This window comes from Pelodiscus sinensis, chromosome 18, assembly GCF_049634645.1.
Source record: "Pelodiscus sinensis isolate JC-2024 chromosome 18, ASM4963464v1, whole genome shotgun sequence".
In the NCBI taxonomy this organism is placed as follows: domain Eukaryota; kingdom Metazoa; phylum Chordata; order Testudines; family Trionychidae; genus Pelodiscus; species Pelodiscus sinensis.
In genome coordinates, this window is record NC_134728.1 from 9,455,899 (window position 1) to 9,474,119 (window position 18,221).

General features: G+C 44.9%; 1 protein-coding gene and 1 long non-coding RNA gene across 5 annotated transcripts in view; one reads left to right on the plus strand and one right to left on the minus strand.

Annotated features, from left to right (window-relative positions):
• Positions 1 to 504: 504 nt before the first annotated feature.
• Positions 505 to 6,091, minus strand: LOC112546291 (uncharacterized). 2 transcript variants are annotated; one of them, XR_012896493.1, is made up of 3 exons: positions 5,005 to 5,935; positions 3,639 to 3,867; positions 505 to 1,958 (listed from the first exon to the last, which is right to left on the minus strand). It is a non-coding gene; the product is annotated as an uncharacterized LOC112546291 (long non-coding RNA). The 2 variants fall into 2 exon arrangements; XR_012896492.1 differs by lacking the exon at positions 505 to 1,958 and adding an exon at positions 5,975 to 6,091 and having other exon boundaries at positions 2,914 to 3,867; positions 5,005 to 5,133.
• TAF4 (TATA-box binding protein associated factor 4) overlaps positions 4,381 to 18,221 on the plus strand; it is a 74,650-nt gene continuing 60,809 nt past the window's right edge. For 2 of the 3 annotated variants that reach the window (XM_006126163.4, XM_025186158.2), the window contains exons 1-2: positions 6,208 to 6,548; positions 8,542 to 9,639. In XM_006126163.4, coding sequence (XP_006126225.2) covers positions 6,233 to 6,548; positions 8,542 to 9,639 — 1,414 coding nt within the window. In that variant the 5' untranslated portion in view covers positions 6,208 to 6,232. Of the gene's footprint in view, positions 4,638 to 6,207; positions 6,549 to 8,541; positions 9,640 to 18,221 lie in introns of those variants that run through there. The other variant, XM_075901105.1, reaches the window with a different exon arrangement.

The following is an 18,221-nucleotide window of genomic DNA, read 5'->3' on the forward strand; positions in this document are numbered from 1 at the left end:
TGCATTTATGGTTTGGGGGGGGGGGGGTGTACGAGAGAAACACTCCCTATCAGTAGGAGGCTGATTGTTCCAAAACTCACCCACTTATTGATGGGGACTTGTGCTACAGATATGATTGATCATGTGAGTAATGTGGGAGTCATTTTCATTATGAATTAACAGATATTCCATGTTTATGATCACAGACTACACTCCCCTCATTAACACACTTAAACTTCTCACAGATGTTCTCACCCCAATAATTGATCATTTACTTAGACAGATTGCTGTAATAAGCATTTGCTTCAAATAGCGATCCTTATGTGCCGTGACTTTTTCAGGCTATTAGAGGGGAACTTGCTTTAAATTGGGACAGGGAATTTTTTTTTCTGTCCAAGGCCACTGACCCAGAGAAAAATCAGTTGGGAGCTGCACACAAGTGAGAAGTGCACTCCGCACCCCCCCAAAAAAAATCCCATCCCTCACTGAGGTGGCCTTTGACTGAGGAGAAAGACATTCTCCACATTCCCCTTGCACACCAGCACCTTCAGGGTCTCAGGCTAGTAGATTTTGTGTGCTGCAGTTATATTGGGAATGATGGGGATGCTGCAGCACCAGCATGCGCTCCCCACTGTTGGGGAGAAGCCCCAAGCCTGGGGGGCTATATCCAGGTTAGGGGGGGGAAAAAGGGTAGGAGAAAGAGGTGGCACGTGGCCCTTGGGCCTTAGGTTCCCTACCCCTGCTTTAAATGATATGGGATGAGTCACTCTACCTTCCTGTACTATAACTACAATTAAGAGGGGGTTAGACATTATAACAGTGCACCCTTGTGAGCACAGAGCAAGGCTTTCTATCAAAGATGCAGGACTGATATTCTAGGCCAACCCATCAACAATTTCCATGGTTCAGCTGCACAATCTTTGAAGTCTGATGTGAAGACTGTTCCTTTAATTGTGAGGTTGGGTGTAGTTCTTACCGTGTGTAGTATTTTTTACTTTAGGCAGTGGCAACAAAAATGAGTAATTTATTATAAGGAAACTCCCACTGTGATTCTGACTTTAAAGTCTGTTTATTATTTTACAGCATCCAAAAGAGCATTAGGCACAGTGCAGAATATAGAGAAGGCATGGATCCCTACAGAGAAGGGCTCATACTCTAAATTTACATTGTAATAAATGTCTCCCACTGAAAAACAAACCATACAGGTAGAGTGAAAGGACAGAAGCTTGGAAGATGGCTTGTAGAGTGATATACAAGTTAATGAGTTTTGTAGAAATTTTGTATTGCTGTTAGTAATAAGTACCTACTTATTAGGGTATGTTTGTTGAAAACAAAGCTCTGAGAAAGAAGACTGCTGGATTTTATTCCTAATTCATTCTGGATGGGTTTTCACAAAGAGATTTAGGGGTTGCAATACTGAGCATCATGGTGCCTATTAGGCACTTAGAAAAAAATACATGACTAATACTGCTATCCACAAACCTGACTACATCAGGGGTGGGGATCCAGCCCCCAAGGCTTGCCCCATCCCATCAGTGGGTAGCCTGTGCTGACACTCCAACTCTCCCCCTACCCCCAATATCCCACCATGGGGCTGGAGCACACAAAATCTACTTGCCTGGGAGTCAGTGACGCCTGATGCAAAACAGGTTCCTCACTCCTGCTTTAGGTACACAGGGAGGGCTGGAACAATTTGTATAATGGCGTTGTTGAGAACCATTGAGCTAAACAGTAAACCCTGCATGTAATGGAAACCTTTTAAAGCCAAAGGGTGCTGTAGCACCTCTGCCCCTCTAGTTCCAGCAACAATGAGTGCACAGACACCTAAAAACAAGATCCACAAAAGCTATTCCACTGAGGAACTGCCTAAGTTAGGTAATGAGAGATGCTGACCAGAGAGGGGGTGTGCTCCTCTCTGGGAAGGGCATTAATTCCAGGCTGCAGGAGAAGCATCTGCTTAGCAATCCTCAAATGAGAATCTGTTGGTTGAAATAAATTGCTTCTTCAGAGGAGTTATGTGCTAGCTTTACTTTGCATATAATAGCTGGAGAGGGTGTACACATGCATTTCCCATTTTAACTTTTAGCCTAGTAGTTAGACCACTTGCATAGGCTGTTGGACATCCTAGTTCAAGTCCCTCCTTTTTGCCAGAGCTGGTCCAATACACATCACTAGGCTAAATATTCAGATGAGCAGTACCTCCTCCTATGGTTCGATTTTTGAATGGGAACCATTCTGGTTAACAGTCTCTGAGCATGTCTACTGAGGCCCTGGTGAACACCCTAAGCAAACGCTTATCTTCCCTTGCTTCATGAATCCTTTTAATGGTTAGCGAGGAAAGAAGCACACAGATGTCAAGAGGAAGACACCTCTGTGTAAGCCTACAGACACCAACACAGAGGCCTAAGGAACTTTTACTTTGAAAACTTAAGTGCTTACATGGTTTGACATTAATTTTGTGGGGTCAAAAACTTGGGCACCATATCTTTCATGTATCTGGACCCATGTGACCATAAACTAGGTTCTAAATGCCAGGACCAGCCCTGCCATCAGGTGAACTGAGGCAGTCACTTCAGGTGCCAGACTGTGCTGGGGGAAAGAGGGGGGGCAGCCCACACCACTAGGACCCAGAGGCTATGTCTATACTCAGCTTCTTGCATGAGAAATATGCAAATGAGGCTAAGCATGGAATATCATGGAATATCACTGAGCCTCATTTGTATACCTAATGAGCTGCCATTTTTGCAGAAGAAGCTCTTGCACCAGAAGGAGCTGTCTACACTGCCCCTTCTTGCACAAGAAAAACCATCTTGCACAATGCCATTGCACCATTTTCAGGAATAACAGCATTGTGCAAGAGGGTTTTTCTTGTGCAAGTAGGGGTAGTGTAGACAGCTCCTTCTGGCACAAGAGCCTCTTCTGCAAAATGTCAGCTCATTAGGTATGCAAATATGGCTCAGCAGTATTCCATGCAGCCTCATTTGCTTATTTCTCACACAAGAAGCTGCAAGTGTAGACATAGCCAGAGCATAGAAAACTGTGTCTGCTGCTGGTGCATATGTATTCTCTCTGCTCTAGATGCACAGAGACAGTAGAGTGCTGTGCTGGAGGGCACAAGAGACCTTTTTAAATTTTGGCCTAAGCAAGGGGGATGTGGGGCATCATTTGAGCTCCCCATCTAAGGTGCCAAAATGTTCTGGGCCAGCCCTGCTAAATACCTTAAAGTCATCATCAGCAGAAGAATGTAGAGTCCTGCTAACTCTTCATGCCCTTAAGATGTCATCTGCTCCTCCCTAGTTGCTGCCTGCCCATAATACTGCCAATTAGTGATTCCATCACTCCCTCTTGCTGTTTTAATTCTGCCTTTACTTAACCTCTTCTCCCTTACCCCCATTCTCCCTTCCATTGTTCACTTTCACTCTTTTCCATTATGTCCTCAACCTGAGGCTCTGCTGTTCCCAGCTAGGGAAAGGGGAAGAAAGAATAGCTTTTGGCTACCTTTGCTGCTCTAAGTCTTTGGAACCATCCTGGCAGCACCTGTAAACTACCCTCTATCCCACTTCAGGGATGTACTTGGACCTCTACTCAAGATTTCCTGTGTCTTTTTAGTTAACTGAATTGGAAATTATTAATGCTTGTAATGATAGAGGTATGCCTACCTACAGCAGCAGCAGAAGGTGCCATTGGCTGGTAGAAGAGGCACTTAAAGGAAAGCTCTCTGGCCACATCATTACTGGAATTGAGCAACAAGCCCTCAGAACACTTATTTTTAGGACACAACATTTGTTCTGTTCAATATTGATACGGATTAGAAATAGATCTTGGGAGATTTGTGAAGAAAGAGGTCCTTTCTTTACTCCTTTCAAGGTGACGTTATAGGTTATATCACTGAAAACAAGGATAGAAAATATATTATTCATTATAAAGGCTAATTAATTGACATGTTTGTCCAGGGGAATTCAGACATAGGGATTAATATATTGCAATGTCTAAAGCGACTCAAACATTGTGTAAGATATTAGAATGCTAATAGGGGTGCTTTGGAGGGAAGAATAAAAACCACAGCATGGAGAGATCTATCTATGAATGGGGCAAAATTGGCATCTCTTATTTTGGAAGACTTTATAACCATAAAGCAATGTATTCGTAGGAATCCAATACCTCTTAAGGAAAATATTAGCTGCAAACGTGTTGAGGAGCAAGGCAATTTTCTAATGTCTTCCCTTCACATGAATTTGGATAGCTGACTACCACTTTATAGACTGACCAGCTGACTTTTAGGGTGGGGCATTTGTGACTAAAATACACAAGGTTTTCTGCACTATTTTCCTTCTTACAACTCAACATTGCTTGAAAGACTCAATGTAACTGAAGTGATGGTTACATGGATTAGAACAGATGTAGAATGCAGAAACTAAAGATACCCTAATAAGTATAGTAGAATACTTTGTCTCTAGTCTAGTTGAAGTAAAGAAGCTTTGGAGGAAATGAATCACTCTGGGCTGCAAAAATGGAGACTTGTCAGTGACACTCATTAGGACCTGAAGGGCCACACACTGCTAAGTGATAACAAGCTACACAGGATCTTAGTCTGCTCCTACTGCAACAAACATTTCAACATTAAGTGCTAGCCAGCTCAAGTGACCAACAAAACAGAGGTAAGGCAAACTTATAATTTTAGATTTATAACGTTTAAACAAGTGGTTACAACCTTAACTTGCCTACTGTAGACCTTTACTTAGTGGTAGCATAAGAGTCACTGTACACTGCAGAAGAAATTTTCATCTTGCAATTAATGTTATTCTGGACTTTGAAGGTAGTGCTTAGTAAATAGTTTCACTATTAAAGGACAGGCTGCATTTTTACCATACCTGAACTTCCTTTCTTAAGATGACACAATGTTCAAGTTCAATTTCTATCTAGAATCTGTGTAAGATTAGTGATCAAGAAGCAGATTACTTGTATTGCTAAAGACTACTGTCTCCTCTAAGCACCTTTGGTTTTACAAACTAAATGGGTACTAACCTCTGTAGTACTGTTCAAAATGGAATTTAAGAAGAATGCATTTCTCTGGCGGTGATTTTGAATACAACAGTCCATTCTCTGTTAAACTGTAGCTGTTCTGGACTCAATGCTTTAATTTCCTCTGAAAGGCTGAAGTCGTGGACAAGATGTTTAGCAGTAGATATTCGGCTAAAATCTCCTCCCTCCTTCCATCCCGCCTTTCTGTTAAGCTTTCATTTCAGCTCAGCCACCTCCCATTTTTTCCCCAGGACTTTAATCCAAGCACCCCAATCCCCTCCCCCTTGTATACGCATTCACCGCGCTCATTTATTATAGCCTGTCTGGTGGCAGGGCCTGCCCACCCCCAGACCGCTGAGTCAGTTTCCTAAATTCACGTTCAGGGAAGCTCGACAGCACCTTGCCGTGCACACAGATTAGTGGCGCCTTCCCCTCCCGGATCTTCCCCCTGCAGCCTCCTTCGCTCTGTCCCAGGGAGCTCCCGCAGCCGCTCGGCGCGAGCCGAGAAAGGCGTTTGAAGTCCCCGCGGAGCAGCGGCACTCACTGCCCGCGGGCCACCGGACGCGGCGGGGGGAGGGTGGCTGCTTGTGTGGGGCGCCGCAGCACAGCCCCGCCAGCCGGCTCCTCGCCCTGCAGCTCGCTTTCCAACCCGGGAGACAAGGCTGCCCGGCCGGGGGCTCAGCCCCCTCCCGAGGCTGGGCGTGGGGCCTGCGGCCGCGTCTCCCCCCCCCCCCTTCCCGGTGGATCAGTTACACGCAGTTGGCACAGGTGTGGGGCGCCCTTCAGACTCGCTCTGGCGACACGGGCCAGACGCAGCGAGCAGCAGGGAGACATGCAGCCATCTTGAGCGCAGGCGGACAAAGAGCCGCCCGCCCCCGCCCGCGCACCCCTCGTCTCGCCCCGCGGCACGAACCAGCCTCACCGCCCTGCCCTCCCCCCGTCCAGCCGCCACCGTCCCCCCCCCCCCCACCACCTTCAGCCCCCGCTGCTCCTGCAGCTTCGCGTCCGGGCCGCCGCCGCCCGACTCCCAACTAAACCTTCGCAGCCATTTGCCCGGGCTTTTATAGGCGGCTGGCGGCCAATCACCAGCCAGCGGAATCCCTCTCCGGCCGGTGATGTGAGCCGGCTCCCGTGCGCCTGCGCCGTGAGAGGGCAGCGTGTGTGGGGGGGGCGGGAGGGAGGAGTGGAAGGGGGAGGAGGGAGCAGCTCACAGGAACCCTCCAAAAAAAAGATGGCGGCGGGCTCGGATCTGCTGGATGAGGTTTTCCTGAACACGGAGGTGGATGAGAAGGTGGTGAGCGACCTGGTGGGCTCCCTCGAGTCCCAGCTGGCGGCCTCCGGCCATCACCACCAGCACCACAAGGCGCAGGAGCCCCTCAGGACCGCTGGGGGGCTGCTGGGGAACCATGTTGTGAGCAGCAGTAGCAGCAGCAGCAGCCCTAGCCCTAGCCCTGGAGGAGTAGTAGTAGGAGGCAATGCTAATGTCCAAACAGAGAGCAGCAGCAGCAGCAAGATGGGACTCAGTGCCCCAGAGATCACAAAAGCAGGTAACCTGGGCCGGGGTGGGGGGCTCTCTGGGAAAGGGGCCTCCCCTCCCCCCACTCCCAAGCTCTGACTGCCTCCCTCCCTTACTGCTTTCCCCCCTTTTCCCTCTCTCCTCCTCGTTGTTGTGGCAAGAGCTGGAGTGCAAGGGGCGGTATAAATCATATTGGGGAGATACCCCCCCATACACCAGGCCCTTTAGTATATGTCTGACTGTGCCCCTCTTCCTCCTCGTTCCTGGGGTGTAGAGGAGGTGTTTCTTGCTATATAGGGGTACTGCACCCCCTTAAGAGAGCCATAAACAAGACACTGATGGGTTATCAGTCCCTTTTCTTTTTCTCCTGTTGTTGCTGGAGGGTAAACGGGTGCTATTAATCAGAGGAGTCAAGGAGGGGAACTAATGGGGGCAAACTACCCCTCTGATGATGATTTTTCCCTCAGTTTGTCTGAATATTCCTCTGCCTTCCCTGTTGCTGGTGTATGTTGATTGGTTTTATTGGGGGGATTCCCAATTAATAGGGCCTTCCAATTTCTGTTTGGGTGCTCCTTCCCTTCCCCCTTCTCTGTTGCTGAAGTGCAAAGGGGTGTTATTAATCATGACACCCATTTCCTGTATAGGAGGAAGTGAGGAGGGATTTCAAGGGGAAGAAGCCCCTAAAATGCCTCCCCCCTCATATCTGTCTGGGTATTCCCCATAACCCCTCTTGTATTAGGAGTTTGGAGGGGGTATTCAACACATTTCATTCCTCGTTCTCCCTCAAGGGGGTGTCATGGCAACATAAGGTCCTTGGATGGGGGGGACGGGACGACTGAGGGCACAATCCCTATCCTCCTCAGATGGGCTTCTCCATATGTTACCTGTGAATGTTTTCTGCTTGATGGAGGAGCTTTGTTTTAAGAGGATGATGTTAATCACAATATTAAGTCTCACTTTATGAGAGTGGGTGGGAGGTTGTTTTTAGGAAAGAGAAAAATATTCTTATCTGCCCAGTATCTATCTGTTTTATGTCCCCCCCCTACTATTTTCTGCTTCTTGTTGCTGAAATGTAAGAGGATGCTTATATTAATAATAGCAGATCGGTAATGAGGATTTTGCAGGAGGGTCCTCTTAGCTATTGAGACACTCATATTATAAGGGTTATCTGTGACAGCTCCCTTCTCATTTCTCTCTCCTTAATTCAGGACCTGGACTGCCAAGTCTGGTGTTAATTGTGATACCAGACCTCATTAAAATGGGATGAGGAGGTCTTAGAGTAGGAGGGCACATTGTAGTGTCCTCAGTGCCTGAGTCTGTTTTCTCCCCATATTTGTCTTTGATTGTGGGAGCTTGAGGAGCAGAATTACAACAGCACAGGCCCTGGTGTGAACAAAGTCCTCTTTTGGCAACTTTTTCTTTGTCACACTGACAGTTTTCATCCCCTATTTTTTACATTATTGTACTAGTTTAACTGCATGGAACTACTAGGTTCCTCTACAGGACATGAAAGAATTGGGGGGTAAAGTGTGCAAGGTGTAGAGGGCACAGGGAAGACTTTTTTTCCCCTCCCTCCGCATCTTTTAAAACATTTTTTCTCTAAATTCATTAACTGGAATGTAAAGGAAGTTGTTAAACGTAATGTCAGGCCCTGAAATGTGGGAGAGAAGAAAGTTTAGGATAAAGATGTATCCCAGCTCTTTTATTGTCCAGATCTGTCCTGTTGTATGTCTGTCTGTCCTCTTTTTCTTGTTATAGTTGGTTCAAGGGGTGGCTATATCTAATATCACTGCTGCCAGGTGTGAATATGGGGCATAGAAGGGCTTCATGGTAACCTCTCTACCCAGAAAAAGATAATTTGTATTTTCAGCCCATTTTTTTTCTTGTCTCATTCCAGACAGTATGGAGGACGTGGGGGCGAGGGGGTAAAGAAGAATTGGGAGGGTGGAGAAACACACTCCCTCTACCTTTTGTTTTCACCTCCTGCACATTCTCTCCATTGAACCTTCTTCTTGTTGTTTCAGGGGCTGGAGGAGTGCAAGGGGGTGTTATTAATCATAACACCAGGTCCCAGAGTTCAGCTCTGGATGGAGCCACTACAACCAGCACCACCACTGCTGCAGCAGCAGGAGGAGGCGGATCTGAAGCTGCTGCTGCTCCAGGGACCCTCAGTCAGGGCAAATCTGTGGTTATCAGTACAATGGCAACTGCCTTATCCACCAGGAATGGCAAAATTGGGACCACAACGGTGCAGACTTTGAATGGGAGTAATGTGGTGATGAACTCTCACCATTCGGGAAGTGCTACTTTCTCTGGGACTCCTGCAACTGCTAATCCTGCTGCTGCACCTACTGTTGCCCCTCTAGTTAACAATGGACCTGGATCTGTGGGGAAAGGAAATACAGTTAATGCTGTTTTGCCTTCAGCTTCTAACACTGTCATCCAGACTTCTTTCCTCAGCACCGCTGTGTCCTCCACCTCATCCCCATCCCCCACAGTAATCTCTTCACAGCCGTCACCAAGCATTGTAGGTGCGGGGCCTACTGTAGCACTGGTGAGACCACCAATTCACACAGCAGGACCCACGGTTGCTGCAGCTGCTGCAGCCACTCAGAATGGGAGCAATACTGTGATCAATTCAGCCATCAGTGTGGGTGTAGGGAGTTTTCCTGCTGTTGCTGCAGTCACTGTGGGCTCTGGAGTTTCCCTCCAAACACCACTTGTGAACAGTCAACCTGGTTCCAGTGTGCCAGCAGCACCCACTACACAGGTCATCAAATCAGAGTCTCCTAAAACTATAGTGCATGCAGTATCCCAGCAGCAGACACTAGTTGCTAGTGGCCAGCCCAGTACTACAGGGGGTAACATGATAATTGGGCAAACTATGCAAGCTGGGCTCTCCAATGTGGCTCCCAATCCTGGAGGGATACCTCCAGCAGCTCCTGGTACCCCTACAGGAATGGCTAAGGGCACTACCAGTACAGTGGCACAAAGTTTGCCAAGGACTCCAACAGCAACTACAAGTGGTATCAGAGCAACTTTGACACCTACAGTTTTAGCACCACGTCTGCCTCAGGCACCTCAGAATCCAACTAATATTCAGAACTTTCAGTTACCACCAGGTAAGTAAATACTAGAGATTTTTATTTTGTGACTGTATGTGTTGTTGAGAGGAAGATGAATGATTCATATATCTAGATTTGTAAGTCATGGGGAAGCTCTTGTTCTCAGATATCACTAGGTTTTGAACAGTGGCATGGAATGTCACAATTTTTATGCTGTTTCAGGTGACAAAGGCATGTTGACACAGAACTATTTTAGAAACCTTACTGTTGTTTAGATCTTCCTTTTTACTAAATTGCAAGTGTGAACAAAGTTGCGAACCAACAAAATGTGATATAAAGCACCTTGCTGTTTTATTTTTTATATAATACATTTTGACTTTAAAGCAGTTTTCTCAGTAATTCATATAATCTAGCATGCTGCTCTTTTCCCTGTCCCTGCGTGCCCTCAGTATCCCACAAAGAGCATTGCTTGATATTGGAGCAGCAGGTACAGCATAAGGAAAGAAGCTGCTTTCTTTTACCATAAATACATTAAAATAACATGAAATCAGAGTTATGCTCTCTCTGTTTTGGAGCTCACGATGATGATCTTTTATCACTGGACCTTCAGTACAAAAGCAATCTTATTCTGTCCTTACCTCACCCTGTTGTGTATATGGTTGCAGCTCCTGTAGTAGCTAACATGGAACCAACATCAGTATGGAGTGAGTTAAAGGCCAAAAGAAAAAAAAAAATCTTTCTATTCAGAGAACTGGTCTATGCTCTGTCAAATATCCTTGATTTTTTTTGTCGTTTTTGCTAGATGATATTACTATACAAAGAACAGCCAATTAAATTTTATTACTACCTAATGAAATCAATGGTGTGCATATGCAATTCATTTCAATAGGTCTTAAAGTAGTAAAAATGAGATCTGTTGAAACTACTACCCTGCCTTAGATTGATGCACTTCTCATATAAGATATCAGCAACCATATTATCTTACTGTACACTATATTTCTGTATAATACTCTATTTATATAGTATGTGACACTGCTTGGTTCAGTGAAGTCTGTCAGACATTCTGGATATTTAAATCACAATTGGGATATAACATCCCACATTTTTATTGCATAGAAAGATATTGCCTGGCAAGAATAATGCCTATGTTGATGTTTCAAAATTAGTTTTATGTTTCTCAAAGTCTTAATCTTGAAATCCCTGTTTGTTTGGGTTTTTTAAATACGGCGTCTGTTTTGTTTTTAAACTGAAAATGCATCCTACTTTTCAAGATTTTAAGATGTTATCTCTTGCTGCAATATTAATCAAATTGCCCTTATGGGTTACTGGTGATGTTAGTAAAAATTTAGCTATCTAGCTCCATAGTGGGGTATGGCAATACTGCATAATATAACTAGTTGTGGAAGGTCCCTATTTTGACATGATCAGCAGTTTCTAATAAAAATGTCAGTGGTTTAAAAGCATTTTATCAACTTACTAAAATGTGTCCCATTTACCAACAAGGGCCACAATCTTTATGGCTTTAGTACGCATAAACTATTCCTCTGCATGGTCCAAGTGAAATCAAAGTAGGGCTTTGTAGGCTCTAACTTTTTAATTTTTAGGATTAAGTCCTTTGAAGTTAACTTGGCATAAAAGATGTAAAACTTTGTTCTGTCACTCTATAGAGCATGCATTTTAAAATAGAAAACTTGTACATTTGCACTAGAAACTTAGCAGTTGTAAATTGGTTTTGATTTTGATATTTTTTAAATGGTTGCGATATTAGACTGTATTGGGAGTGAAGCAATTATTTTTAGGTGACACATTTTCAACAGAGCTCAGCTCCCACTTAAGCACTTAAATGAAATGGCCAAATTTTCAGTAGAGGTTAGGCTTCAGCAGCTTCTATTGAGGACAGTGAGAGCTGCTGGATGGAGCTGTTCTGAAAATCTGGTCTCAGTTATAGGTGCTGAGTACTTCAGAAAATCTAGCCCTAGATATATAGGATTCTTCCTCAATAAACACTTACAAATGCCATTAACTTAAATGGTGTTTACGTATGTTTGAGGGTAGAATTGATTCCTATACAAAAACATAATTGAATTTCAAAGTACAACATAGTTGATCAGATTTTCAAAGGAAGTTTTACCCATCTCTCAAGTTGCACCTGTAAAGTTTGTACATCCAAATGTGTGTGTAGAAAACCTGAAATTAACCTACGCAAACAATATTAGCACATAAAAATTGGAGAGCTGTATGCTATATAGTTTGCTCATGCAAATCCAAGGTGCTTATTCATGAAATAACTAGAAAACAAAAGATGCATGCTCAAAAAAATAGTGTGCACAGAGTAACAACAATTTAACATTCACTTCTGCAAATTTGCCTACTTTGTAGCAGAGTGGCTCTCAACCTTACCAGAATACTGTTCTCTATGCCTTTCAGGAGTCTAATTTGTCTTGTGTATGCTCAAGCTTCACCTCAGTTAAAAACTACTTCCTTACAAAGTCAGACACAAAAAAAAGACAAGAGTGTCACATCATACTATTACTGAAAAATAGCTTGCTTTCTACTTGATTTTATAATTATACAGTAAAATAGAATATAAATATTGTACTTACATTTCAATGTGTGCTAGATAGAGCAGTATAAATAAGTTATATGAAATTTTTACTCATGTCAGTAGTGCTTTTATATAGGCTAGTGTAAAACTAGGCAAATAGCAAGATGAGTTGCTGTACCCCCTGGAAGATGTCTGCATACTCCCTGAAGTGTGCGTACTCCCGGTTGAGAGCCACTGATGTAGCATATGTTCTGTATTTTCCAAAGAAAAATAAACTAGTTGTTTTATTTTCAGTCCCTACTACCAAATGTCCAATTACTGTTCCACATAAATGACACTAAATATAAAATGTGAATATTTTTATTAATCTGGGCCTTCACAAAAAGATTATTTTTAAAAGTGCTTGAAGTGGTCTGCTTTTACCTTTTTAAAAAACAGTTTAGTTCATTTACATTAGGGATGTTACTGGCCAGTTGGCTAACTTAACCAAGAAGCAGTCGCTTATCAGCTGACAGTCCTGGTTAACTGCAACACTCCTTTCCCCCCACTGTGTGCTTGGCATTTTAAACTTGCACGGGCAGGGTGGCTTAGTCCCAACCCGCCGGTCTGCATGTTAAATGAAAAGCACACAGGAGAGCCACCTGCCACCCTGTGCTGCTTGACAGAGAGGCAGCAGCGTGGGGCGGCAGGGGGGAGCCAGTCCATGCAGGGAGCTGGTTTAAAAGCTGCATGCTACCCCACGCTGCTGCCTTTCTATCAGAGGCAACGGTGTAGGGCGGCAACAGCCCCTGTCCACAACAGGTCTGGGCTCGCCACAGACAGAGTCTGTTCTCCATGGGATGCCGTACCAACCTCTGTCCTCAGAGAGATTGGGCTCCCTGCAAATAGGGACTGCTACCCACCTTGTGCTGCTTCCTCTGTATCAGAGGGTAGCAGGCAGGAGCTGGTCTGTGAGGGGAACCAGTTTAAAAGAATGAGTGTGCTTTTAAGCCAGCTCCCACCAGCACTGACTTCTGCTCCCTTGCCTCTGATAGAGCAGAGCTGGCTCCCCACATGTATCAGCTCCCACCTTCCAGCCCTCACCCTCCGTGCTGCTGCTTCTGATGGGGGAGAGGCGGGCAGGCGGATCTGGTGCTTGTGGGGAGCCAGCTCTTCTTCCCCCTCATTCCCTGATAGAGGCATGGGGGCAGGGGAAGGGGGAGGGGGAATGCATGGAGTAGACAGGATTAACAGATAAGCTCAGGATTCATTTTTATGTTTTTCTAAATTCTTGGGCGGGTGGGAGAAGTGTGTCTGTGTATGTCAGCAGTATATCTGCACTTGGTCTTTTCTTCAGAAGCCCAAATTTGGAACCTGTAGCTTGAACATTTGGAGGAGTGCTATACTATTCCAAAAATTGCCTAAAAGACCATCTTTTTGGCTTAAACAGAGACATTGAAAATACTCTTGAATTGACTTTAGTAAGAAGGATCCTGTCAAATATGTAACCAGTTTATTTAAAGATGACTTATTTTGTTTCATAGTGCATTTTATGAAATTATATTAGACTTTTAACTACTGGTTGAATCTCTGTAGTCCTGTACCCTCAGGACCTGCCCGGTGCCCAACCAGAGAATTTGCAGAAGCACGGGAGGTCAATATTATGTAGCAGCATTACCAACACTTGCACTGCTTATTGGGCTCTTAGAAGACATTTAGGGTACATTGGCGCTAAATAACAGCACAGAACATTGAGAGCTTGGAGTGGAGGCTGTAAACAAACTTTATGGGACCATGGGAATCTTGGCCACACTCATGATAAGTGGACATCTGGCTAACTAAAATCATGCTGGACCACAAATATTGCTGGACCAGAAAGGGCCAGACTAGAGAGGTTCAACCTGTACTTTCATTGTTCTGAAACAGTGTGAGGAAATCTTTTATGCACTAATTTGCGAATAGCTGGGACAGTTGATATTGAAACATCACAGTTGGCAGTTTTAGATACACAGAAAAGTATCTTAGTTGCTCATGTAACAGAAGTTGGGAAGTAGACCAGAACTATTGCAGCATACCTGAGAGTGTGAATAAGGACCAGAAGTCATAATTGGCATGTGCTGCAAATGTTTTTAATGACTTAGGCACTTGAATAAATTTAATTTTCTCCCCCCAAAAAAGTTAGTTTTTAGACAAGCAAAGTAATGGTTTCATTTGCAGTGGTATACAACATTTTTTTTTCAAAACTGGTCACAACTGAAATCTACAATCTACTTTAACAGTATTATCTTCCTGGAGAATTTAACCAAAACCAGTTTCTCTGATTTCAGGTATATCATGCTGATATTCTGTACTGCTATTTTCTTACAAAAAGTCATTACAATTAAATGCCTTAGCTTACATCTACGCTATGAGGTAGAGGTGTGTTTCCCAGCTCATACACATGTACTTGGAGTAGCTCAATGACCTCTAACACTGGTGTATAAAGTAAGGTGTAGCTGTGGTATCATGAGCAGTACCAGCAGTGGCACAATTTAGGCATGCTGAGTGTATACTAGGAATGTTAAATATTGGTTAATTGAATAGTCAAGTAACCTCATGAATTCTTATCAGTTAGTTGACTTTTCTATAGTCCCCGAGACTGGGGCCAGCAGCCAGTGCACTCTGGCCTCACTCCTGAGGAGCCCTCTGCCACTCCGCACTGCTGCATCTGGGATGTAATAGTTTAGTGGATTAACCGATAAGCACAAGCTTATAGGTTCATTTTATAGACTACACACATTTCCCTCCCTGCCCCTGCCAGTGGCAGAGAGTGGGGTGAGAAGCAGGAGCTGGTCCGTGAGAGGAGCCAGTTTAAAAACCAGCTCTCTTTGCAGACAGGCTGCCTGTCGCCCAGTGCTGCTGCCTCTGACAAAGAAGCAGCAGCATAGGGTGTCAGCAGCGCCTCTCTAGGGAATATCTGAGCTCCTGGACCCAGCATGAGACAGGACAGAGTTGGACTGCCTGCCTGCCCAGCTTCTAATACAGTTTAAATGCAGAGCCGCAGCAGAGTAGGTCCCAGACCCATCGCAAGCCCGAAGTGAGCCAGGCTGCTGACCAGCCTGCTAAAAAATTTCCTGGCGGGGGCAGGGAAGGAAATGTGTGTAGTCTATAACATTAACCAATAAGCTTTTGCTTATCGGTTAATCGACAACACTATTACATCCCTAGTGTATACACACAGGGCTTGGATGGTTTGAACACATCATAGCTAAGCCATACTCTTGCTGCCCATGCTAACATGGCTACACCACTACTTATATTTGAGCTAGCATTAGTGTGTCTGTGACCTGGGGCATAGCTTCTACTGTGGGTGTAGCCTAAGAAGCCTGCTAAAAGGAATGCAGCATAGTGGAGGGGGGCAAGTACTACATGCAAATATTGAATTAAAACAGGAGAGAGGTGGTAGATCTGCCCAGTTGACCCTTCCCTTGCTTTGCAAAAGTGAAATATAGAAACTCCACTTTTTTTTTGAGTGAGTTTTAGTACCTATGAAATTGCTGAAGACTAAAGGTCCTCCTTGCCCACAGAATTGTATTGCAGAAATGTAATGACAGTTAAAGCTTCCCTCCACACCAATGTGCTGGGATCACCTCTTTGATAGGGGAAGGGTAGATCATTCCTTGTGCCCATTTAATCTACTGCACTTTTGTCAGAGACTGCCAACAAATATATCACTAGTCATAAGACCATAACATGAGAATGGCCATACTGGGTCGGACAAAAGGTCTGTCTAGTTCAGTATCCTGTCTTCTGACAGTGGCCAATGCCAGGTACCCCAGAGGGAATGAACAGCAGAGGGAATCATCAGGTGATTCATTCCCTATTGCCCATTCCCAGCTTTTGATGAACAAAGGCTAGGGACACCATTCCTGCCCAATAGTCATTGATGCACCTATCTATCCTCCATGGATTTATCTAGTTCTAGGTGAAAATGACCAATGTTAATTTGACACTGTTCTTGCTATAGGTGCCATTCTATTCACTAAAGTGATAGTAGGGATGTTAAATTGAGATCAATTAACTAATCAAATAGTCAATGAGAGTCCCATTGTCTATTCAATTTGTCTATAAGGGTGCCTTTGCCTTTGAACAGTAGCAAGAGCTCTGCGTGCCTCAGCCTTTGAAATGTACAAGAGTCCCAGCGGATCTCTTGTACATTTCAGGGCCAGCAGGGGAGTCCCTAGCAGGGCTCTTGCACATTTCAAAAGCAGAAGCTTGGCAGGAAGTGCAGAGCCATCCAGGGACTCTCCCAGAGGGACTCCCCCACTGGTCCTGCACTCCCTGTGGCACCTGAGCCTTTGAAATATACAAGAACCCTGGCTGGGCTCTTGTACATTTCAAAAGGAAGCCCCACAGGGAGCTCGGGGCCAGTGGAGGAGTCCCTCGCTGGCCCCGTGCTCCCTCTGGAGCTTCTGCTTTTGAAATGTACGAGAGTCCTTATTGTACATTTCAAAGGCTCAGGGACTCAGTTTCAGTGTCGCTGTGGCTCTTGTACATTTCAAAGGCAGAATCACAACAGAAGCGGCACAAGGGGAGACTGCTTCAGTCCCTGCTTGCGCCATTGCCTCTACTTCCCCTGGCCCTTGCAGAGGTGATGCTGGGGTACCAGGTTTAAAGCTGGCTCCCCCCAGCACCTGCTCCTGCTCTCTCTCTCCCTCTCGCCCTCCCCCACCTTGCTGCTTCTATCAGAGAGAGGCAGCAAGGTGGGGGGAAGCAACTGGTCACATCACTAGTCGACTATCCGATAAGCTTCTGCTTATCGGATAATTGACTAATCTTTTACATGCCTAAGCAATATAATCAGCCTTGAGAATTTAACAAACTGCAACTTGTTTTGGTAGCACTATTGATGGCAGTAGAAGCATAGGAACTATATCTGTACACTGAACAGGACAACGTTATCTACTATATATTTGAGAGAGTTTGCTGTCTGTGTGCCTGTCTGTTCAAGAGCTCCTCCTAAACAATAAGAGCTGGGGTCACCAAATTCAGTATACAGCTTTTTCTTATTAAAGGTTTGGTAGTACCAGGAGAATGGGATGTGCCTAGAATGAGATTGCTTCTCATAAAAACGTATAGAAAAGAGACAGAATCACCAGGCAGAGGCAGGTGAAAGGGGTTGATTGGGGGCTCCCGTTTCCCCTCTCGTCTGGGACTGTCCCAGTTCTGAGCCTCCCTCTTTCTCCCTCACCCCGCCCCCCCAGTGTCCTTTAGCCAAGGTAGCAGGACTTAAGCTCCCACTTCATATGGGGACATTGCTAGCTGTTCCTTTTCTTCAGGGAGTGAAAGGAAAGTGCGCGGTATGCTGCATTCCTCACTCTGGTTGGGGGCCGCATGGGGCAGACAAACCTGAACCTACCCCAGCAGGACAACATGCACCCCTTCCCTGCTTTGCTGCTAGAGCTTCAGCGGCCATGGAGAGGCACTTCTCACCTGTCCCCAAGTTGCTGTGATGAGAGAGGATGGGGATAGTCTTCTCTCCCTGGGGCAGCCTACATACTTAACCCCTCATCTTCAGCCCCACCCCAGAGCAATGACTTAAATGAGACATGTACACTTTCATTTTATTTAAAAAAATAATAATTAAGGACCTGAGCAATGTTGGGTAAATTTACTAGTACATGAAGGCACAAAGTTAGATTTTGGTCCCAATCCTGCAAATAGTTTGTCTGTGTGATTGTACTCAGATATAGGGATATTAGCATGTCATTGAATAGTTGTGTAACCCCATCAAATTTTACATGACTATTAGGTAGTCCCTGGGGATGGGGCTGTATGGAGAGCTGGCTTAAAAGCCAGGTCCTCATGTGTATCAGCTCCCCCTCCCCTTGCTGCCTCTGATGCAGCAGTGGAATGCATGTTGTGGACAGAATTAACTGATAAGCCTAGGTTTATTGGTTATTCGTGTAGTCATCTACATGTTGACATCCCTACTCAGATGAATGGTCTCACTGATGATTTCAGTAAATAACTATATCTACTAATGCTTTTATAGGATTGGCATCCTAGACTAGCAAGCATAATTTAAGTTTCTGTGAATGTGAATACACATATGAACTTGCTGACTTTTAGATGA